This window comes from Callorhinus ursinus, unplaced genomic scaffold (genome assembly GCF_003265705.2).
Source record: "Callorhinus ursinus isolate GAN/ISIS: 27379988/994484 unplaced genomic scaffold, GSC_fseal_2.0 scaffold58, whole genome shotgun sequence".
Classification (NCBI taxonomy): Eukaryota; Metazoa; Chordata; class Mammalia; order Carnivora; family Otariidae; genus Callorhinus; species Callorhinus ursinus.
This window is the reverse complement of record NW_027397120.1, coordinates 6,587,708-6,596,209: the sequence shown is the minus strand read 5'-3', so window position 1 is coordinate 6,596,209 and position 8,502 is coordinate 6,587,708. Positions and strand designations below refer to the sequence as shown.

The 8,502-nt window shown below is 43.0% G+C and overlaps 1 protein-coding gene across 1 annotated transcript in view; it reads right to left on the bottom strand.

Annotated features, from left to right (window-relative positions):
- Positions 1-8,502, bottom strand: part of ADAM12 (ADAM metallopeptidase domain 12) — a 356,418-nt gene that overhangs the window by 99,633 nt on the left and 248,283 nt on the right. Inside the window, exons 9-10 of the mRNA XM_025880175.2 lie at positions 6,774-6,943; positions 4,006-4,090 (exon numbers count right to left, since the gene is read on the bottom strand). Of these exons, the coding sequence (XP_025735960.1) occupies positions 4,006-4,090; positions 6,774-6,943 (255 nt within the window). The remainder of the gene's footprint in view (positions 1-4,005; positions 4,091-6,773; positions 6,944-8,502) is intronic.

The window sequence follows — 8,502 nt, the reverse complement described above, 5'->3', positions numbered from 1 at the left end:
CTAAGCAAGCTGCTCGGGTTTGTTCTCAGGAGCTTTTGTTCCCTGCAAGCTCTCGGTAGAGCTTTGGAGGACCAGGGTGAAAATGGTGGCCTCCCACTCTCCACCCGGAGGAGCGGAGAACTCAGGGCCCCGCTCCTCAGTGCGCCCCCAGAGAAAAGCAGTCACTCCCGTGTCCCCGGTCTCCGGCCGCACTCCGTGCTCACCCGGCCTGTGACCGGGTGTTTCTATCTCTGGCACCCGACCCCGTGTGGAGTCTCCAAACCCAGCAGATCCCTGCGGTGCGCTCCCGCGCCGCTCCCCCCGGGGGAGGGAGGGGAGTCTCCCCGGCTCTGCCGCTTGTTGGGTCCCTGCTGGGGGAGCAGTGGCCCGACTGGGCCGCGGATCACAGTTTATGGCCACCCCGAGCTGAGAGCCCGCGCCTCGGCTCCGTCTCTGCAGCCGGCTTCCCCGCTCCGATCCCTGGGAGCTCTGTCGCACTCAGGCACCCCCGGTCTTTCTGTGACCCCGAGGGTCCTGAGACCGCACTGTCCCGCGAGGGTTCCACCCCCCGCTTAGCCACTGCAGCGACGTCCCTCAGCGGAGCCGACTTCCAAAAGTTCCCGATTTTGTGCTCCGCGGCTCTAGCGCTTGCCAGAAGCGGCCGACGGAGGCCCCCTCCCCCGCCGTCTATCCTCCCGAATATCGCCTCGGATTCACTTCTCCGCACGTCCTACCTTCCAGAAAGTGGTCGCTTTTCTGTTCAGAGAGTTGTTGCTATTCTCTTCGATCTCCTGTTGAGTTCGTAGGTGTTCAGAATGGTTTGATCCCTATTCAGCTGAATTCCTGAGACCAGACTAAATCCAGGTCTCCTACTCCTTTGCCATCTTGCTCTGCCCCCGAGTTTGGTAAGTTCTTAACAGATTTTGGATACTAGCCCTTTATCCAATATGTCATTTGCAAATATCTAGGTTGCCTTTTAGTTTTGTTGTTTCCTTCACTGTGCCGAAGCTTTTCATCTTGATGAAGTCCCAATAGTTCATTTTTGCTTTTGTTTCCCTTGCCCCTGGAGATGTGTCAAGTAAGACATTGCTTTGGCCAAGGTCACAGCGGTTGCTCTCTCTATTCTCTAGGATTTTGATGGTTTCCTATGTCACATTTAGGTTTTTCATCCATTTTGAATTAATTTCTGTGTATGGTGTAAGAAAGTGGTCCAGTTTCATTGTTCTGTATGTGGCTGTCCAGTTTTTCTAACACCATTTGTTGAAGACACTGTCTTTTTTTCCACTGGATATTCTTTCCTGCTTTGTCAAAGATTAGTTGACCATAGAGTTGTGACCATCCGTGGTGTTTCTGAAAAGACCTGCCCACCACAGAACAATGAAGGTACTTTATTCAAATACTGCTTTGCGCTACCCAGGAGAGAGATAAGAAGTTTTCCGAGAAACTTCCAGGAAACAATGACACTGGGTTTTGGAGAAAGCATCATTCCTGACGCAGATAATCTTTGTGGGGCCTCTTGTAAAGGCATGATCATGAAAGATTATATAAGCTGTTGCTCGTTACAGCCGGAGCCGCCTCTCTCCCTAGCCCTGAGTCTCAGAAGAGAACAGCACATCAAGGGACCAAGGTATTCTTAGAATAGATGAAATTCCTAATAAATTACTTTGTTTAGATTTTACAGTTTCCTGTTGTAGGAAGCTTCACAAATTTGTTTCAGGAAATCAATTCTCAAGAATAACACAGGTTGGCAAAGAGAATGTGGAGGGCTGAATTTAGCATGCTTTGGCACAAAATTCAAGGACTTCGTCCTTTAAAAATTATTCTTTATTTGATTCTTTTGTATCACTGAATATCTTGGGTTTGTTTTCATTGCCAAGTTGTTTTACATTCTTCACGGATAAGTGATTATGAACAGAATACCTCGCAAGAGACCCTGATCAAGAGTTTACATTTGTAATAAGAAAAAAAAAACCCTACTTCTTTATTTATGGCATAATCCCCAAACCAAGGCTGTTCTAGTCCAGTTAGATACAAGGGCATAGCTTTAAATTGCTAAAGCAAAGATTTGTTCCATCTTAAGAAAACAGAGAACCAGTAGAGGAACTCATCTTTTCAATTTGATTGGATTCCTGCTTCCTTGCTACACGATTTCCTTCCTCTTAGACTTGTGAGTCCTTGAATAGGGGCATGGTCACATGGAACAACCATGAATTTAATTTTAGAGACATAATAGGAGAAAGTTCATCTAGAAGTTTTAGGTCTGGTCAAGAGATTGATCTCATTTATCTCTTGAATTTTATAGAATTAAAGGGGCTGTAGGCTTTTGTCCTACTTGATGCTTCCCTCATATGTGGAGTAAACAAACGATGTGTCTAACTGCTGCCAAGTTGGTCAAACATATTTCCTGTTGATTGACTTTGGTTTTGACTTGATTACCACTGTGGTACACATATTTGCTTGTTTTCCCGCATTTGTTTTCATCCGTTTAAAAAAACAGGCTTTTCTGTATACTTTTAAAGAAGGAATCTTGATCAAGTGCTTGTATGGAAACGGAATGAGGGATACAAGCTGAAGAAAGCCACTTACTATGATCAGAATGGTTATAAAAATGTTTAAACACTCCAAACAGAAGAACCTGCCATACTTATAAGGAATTTAGTTTCGGCTCTAAAAAATATTTACACCCATTTTAAGTGGCAAAGTCAGTAGCAACTGACCATGGAACCATGAAACAGAAAATTATTCCCTCTTAAAATTTTACAGGCTGCTCTGTAAAAATACAGTTGGGATCTGACTTGAAATTAACCTGGCACCAACAAAACCAATCTTTCCAATGACTTTCATAGTGGGGATCGCATACAGGGCTCAGAGGTCCAAAGAAAACCAGAGCGTAGCTCGTTCAAGCCAGAAATCCAGAGTGGGTGCTATCCTCCCAAATGGCTACTTCAGCTTGTATGTTTAGTGCATGTTTATATGAATTACCAACACTTATTGGAGAAGAGGAAATCGTTTGTTGTGTATATTCACTAAGAAGATTAGGTCGGACACTATGTGGAAGGAAAATAATAGCAGAACGTTACTCCTTTTGCTCCTTAATACAATGGGGTATTCAGAAATGTTCTGTTTGAAAAAAAATGTGGAGGAAATCATGGTTTCCTAGAAGGGCAACGTTTCTGTTTGTTTAATGGAGATGTCAGAGTAGTCTCTGAGAATACTCCCTTGTCTGAGGGCTGGTACAAAGGGGACCCTGCATTTTCAGAGCAGGGACGGTGCCAGCATGAGGTGAAACCTTTTCTTTAATTAACTGATGGAATGGAGCAGGAGTCCCCTGTTGGGCAGTGTATCAAAGCTATTTCCCTCTTAAGTTCATAAGAAACAAGTCCCAAATATTCTTCCAATTTTGTTCCCTTTATAAACATGTAGAGCCCCAAAATGACAAAATTATCCTTATGAAGCAATAAACCTAGGTATGTGCCTTCCAAGATTAACGTTATTATGAAGACAAATTGGACACCAGCTAGGAGGTAGATCAAGCATCTGCAGTGGTAAATAGTCAAAAACCCAAGATTTTTGGCTGTTGGACCTGGAGGCAGAACCATCAGAAAATCATTCTGGTAGTAATGTTTGGTGAGACCACAGTTCATCTAAGAAACTGACTGATGAGGGGTAGCCCCGGTGCCCTGGTTCATCTCAATGCTGGGGGCGGATCCTGGATTGGAATGCTTTGATCAAAATCCCAGTTGAAACTTTTTCTCCATAAAAGGGGCAGACTGGCTTCCACTGAGTTATTTTTACACACTCACCTTACCTGTGTACGACTTGATGTGGTTTTCTTTATAAACAGTCCCTAATATATTATGGGATACAGAAGACCATAAATAGAGCTAGAGAAAGGTAGAATTACATATAAGAAGCATGAAAGAAAATGGCCTAATTTTACAAAGTCCGATAAAAGTAGAGCTGTCTGGAGAAATGCAGGGAAATGGGTGGAACATGGCCATCAGCAACTCGGTGCCCTTGACTTACCATGACGATCCCTCCCGACTGCTCTGCGGTGCACATGCTCATGATTGGTGCCATGCCAATGGTGGTCCCTTGGAAATAAACCCCACTGGGAAATTAAAAAAAAAAAAAACAACTTTCTTAAGTTAATATAGAATGAGGACATTTCCTAACATTTGAAATTCTTTTGGCCATTCTTGCATTCCAACAAGAAGAGCAAGCATACATGCAAAAATGAAGAGAGCCACGTGGGGTGTGTTTACAGGTGATTTGTGTCCTTAGTTCCTCTCAGATGTATTTTGCATTGTGGTCCCATAATCCTTTCAGATTTTTTTTGCAAGACTCAGACCATGACCAGTCATGACCTCTGTACTTACGAGTTGTATCCTGCCTATTTCCTACGGATTGGAGGGTGCTGCTCCTTTGAAACATCTGCTGATGGAAGTGCTGGGAAGAGTCACAGAGAATCCCTGGTAACTAAATGAAATGCACGTGGTGGTTTACTAGACTTTCTGTTGTAGCTGAATTTTGTTTTCCTGTGTAACATTACAATTAGGCCAGAAACCCAAACTCTTTCAAGTGTCTTGCTAAATTAGCTGGCAAAAATGAAGTCGGCAGAAAAATGACTGATCCTCTGGAACCAGTGCAGGATAAGCACCCACCCCAGGAGGAAGCCTCTGCACCCCGGGAGGAAGGTTCCGGTAGGGGATGTTGTGGCTTAGGTGCAGGCTTTCCCCTATGTGGATTCTTAACCTGATCAATGAGTCTAATGATGTGAAGCCCTGTTTAATGCAAGTGATGTAAATTTGACCCTCATGCATTAAAAATTAAACATTGTTTGTATTTGTTGAATCTCCTTTAAGGGAATCTCCTTTAAATGACTTACTCATGTTATCTTGGCCATGTACCTACATAGATTATATATATGCTGTTTGAAAAGTTAGTTATTTTGACAGTGTTCAACTGAACAAAAGGGAGTAAGTATATATAAAACCTTATCTGTGTATATATGCATATATATATATATATATATATATATATATATATATATCCATCCATCCCATCCTGTCATACTCATATGTACAGTAGTTGGGGTTACAGATTTTATATTTACATCTATATAGACCATTTTAACAGATATAATTATATATGTATATAAAGTTATATAAGAGGCTAATTTATTTCCACATGTTCAAATTGGACAGACTCCATTTGGGAAAAAAAAATAAGACAAAACATTCTGACTCAAAATATCTAAAATGTACTTTGAGTAGTTCAGGATTAATCAATGCACAAAATATGAGGCAACCCCAAATATCCAAGGCAGGGAAGAAAACCAAACAACCCTGTGAAAATAGCCAAAGTAAATTATCAGGGAATGCCAGCAGCCTTAGTTCCTATGTAGCCATTTTCTAAAGTGAGGATGGGGTTAGAATGGTTTTTAACTTTCTATAATTTTTTAAGAGATTTTATTTATTTATTTGATAGAGAGAGCACATACACAAACAGGGGGAGGGGCAGAGGGAGAGAGAGAAGCAGACTCTCTGCTGAGCAGGGAGCGGGCTCCATCCCAGGCCCCTGAGATCATGGCCTGAGCCAACAGCAGATGCTTAACTGACTGAGCCACCCAGGCGTGCCCCACCTTTCTATAAATTTTTAAGAAACTAGATATAATTTTCCAAAGAAAAAAGTCTCTGACCCCGAATCTTTCAATTCAGTGAAATGAGCTACGTGAGAACATAAGACTAATAGCATAAACTGTTTAAGGGTCTTAATAAAAAGTTTGTCACTTGGGAAAAATCTACTCCTTACCAATTTAGATTATGATAAGAATTTTTTTCTTTTATTTAATTATTTAATTAATTTATTTATTTTAAAGATTTTATTTATTTATTTGAGAGAGAGAGAATGAGAGACAGAGAGCACAAGAGGGAAGAGGGTCAGAGGGAGAAGCAGACTCCCCGCCGAGCAGGGAGCCCGATGTGGGACTCGATCCCGGGACTCCAGGATCATGACCTGAGCCGAAGGCAGTCGCTTAACCAACTGAGCCACCCAGGTGCCCAAGAATTTTTTTCTTTTAAATATAAAGGTGTTTGAATATCTTCCCAATATGTTATAGCTGCGCTTTCCCTCATTTTATTATCTTCATGACACAGTGCTATTGTTGCCTTCTCCAGAGGACCGGGGACTCCCGAGAGCAGGGAGGCTTATAGTGCTGGCCATCGTTATGTTCAAAGCACCTAAAACATAGTTGCTTCCTGACTGGTGCTCAATACACACTGATTGAAAGAATGCAGACTGCTAGGGTCCTCTGATCTAGAAAACCAGAGTCACAGCGAAACAGGAGGAGGAATGAACATTTCCTTTCTCCAGGCATCTGGCAATAATCATCCTAATGCATCATCTTCACATCTTGCATAAACATTTTTCACTAGTAGTGAAAGAAAATGAGCTTTTTTTTTTAAATAGCCTACTCGGGGCAATTTTGTATCAAGACAAAGATTAGAAAAATTTGCATAGAGGAAAATGTTCAGGTGATGGAAGAAGAAAATAAGACATCTCTTAGAGGGACAGGTTTCCTCGGGAGTTCAAAGGGAGACGTTCCCAATAGACCCCCAGTTCGGTCAGGATGGCGTGTTGCCCACTGATGTGGGCTGGGAAACAGCCCTGTACAAGTCAGTGTGGTCTGCAGAGAGGTGTGCAGCTTTGGTGACTGCCAGCTGAAGCTAAGAAGAAGGGGCTGCTGAGGTCGCTCTTTCTTTAAGCAAAGGAGAGCCAGTGAACCCCCATACCTGATAAGCTGGGCATTGTCATGCGATTTGCGGGGCAGAAGCTTCATCTTTCTCCAATCCAGAAATTCATGGAGGCTTGTGAACGGGTCCTGACTTATAGAGCATTTGTCGATGTCATTCCACACCTCCACGCCCACCAGCACTATCCGAATGTTCAGTGGTCTGTAAAACTGACGAAGACAGGCACCCTCTGGGGATCACATTCATGAGAGCTTATAATGCAGAGTAGAACATATTTGCATGTTTTGAACTTCACTGACACAGGTGAGAAAAATATCTCTGTGCTCCCTTGTTCCTGTGGCATTAGAATTTAAGAAATATTTGCAGTGTCTGATGCAAAGTGATGTGTTAACTGGGTTTCCATTGTTCTTGACTGGTTAGACACCGAAGTTAATAGGCTTTTTGATGTCTGCCCTTATTTGTAGGGAAGCACACATTTCACATGGTTCACTGGTGATTTAAAATGTGCATATAGATGTGTACTATCTCTAAAGTAGTTACATTATACCCAAAGACTGCCAGTTAATAACTACTGCAGGAAAAACAATGAGGGAATTAGGATCTTTCACTCTGCCAAGGACAATAATTTGTTTCTTTAAAGCAAAATGTTCTACCTAGGAGTTACTGAAAATGAATTTGTATTAATTTTTCAGCAAAGACTCAGACTTGGCTGATGCTATCACGTTACGTTGCTTATAATCAACCTAGAAGGTTTTAATTAAACGCACAAATCAATATCTTTCAGAATAATAAAGGCATACGCAGAACCCTTCTTCTGGAACTTAAATAAGCATTTTCCTCACAGCCAGAAGTTAGCTCACCAGCGGCATCATGGGAAGGATCTTCTAAAGGAAGTTCCTCTTTTATAGGCTTGTGAAATCAAGCTTCAGGTATACTACCAAAGCATCTTCTCACTGCCATTCTGTCTCCTATCTTTATATACTCCTGACTTCAACCTACAACCCTTTCTCCACAAGCAGATCATCCTGGGGCAGAAGTAGGAAGAGCAGCTCTTCTAATGGCTGAGGGATAGTCTAGTCCGGGACAAGATGATTGGTCAGAGCAGAGGGAGGAACTACCCATTGCCTCCAACTACCTTGCTGCCCGCCATGTGCATTATGACAAGGAGGTGGCTCTGTGCTCAGGGCCCAGGGGGTAAGGACATGGGATCACCTGGCTGGCTATAAAATCTTCCAGTGCCCATGATGGGTGAGGCGGTACACAATGGGCAGTGGGAAAGTCCTCACTTTCTGATACTCCAGGTAGCCAAGGAGAAAGATGTGGCTGATGGTAGCAGCCAAAGTCAAGCTCCAGATGTGAGCAGGTCCCATTTTTATGCTACACGCATCTGGGTCAATAAGTAACAAAAGTCACAGAGGCTCCTGATTGGATGGTTAAGCCCCATTCCAATGTGGTGAGTTAGCGGGCAACACACTCCCCAAGTCTCAGCATCTGACCCCTGTCCTGACCCACAGGAGGCAGGCTCATCGCTTTCCCCGCTGATCTCCCCTCAGTATCTGCTGAGCATTAGGTTAGCCCAAGAGTATGACTGGAACGCACACTACATCACAGAACGTAAGCTGGCTCAGCGGTCCCACTGGGCTTCAGGCAGATGACAATTACAGGCATTACATTAATAAGTTAATGACACAATTCTCTGACCTAAATGCTGCCCAACAGCTTTTTAATCAAGAATTGCTTGGTCTGTCGTATGGACTTGCAAGCTCCC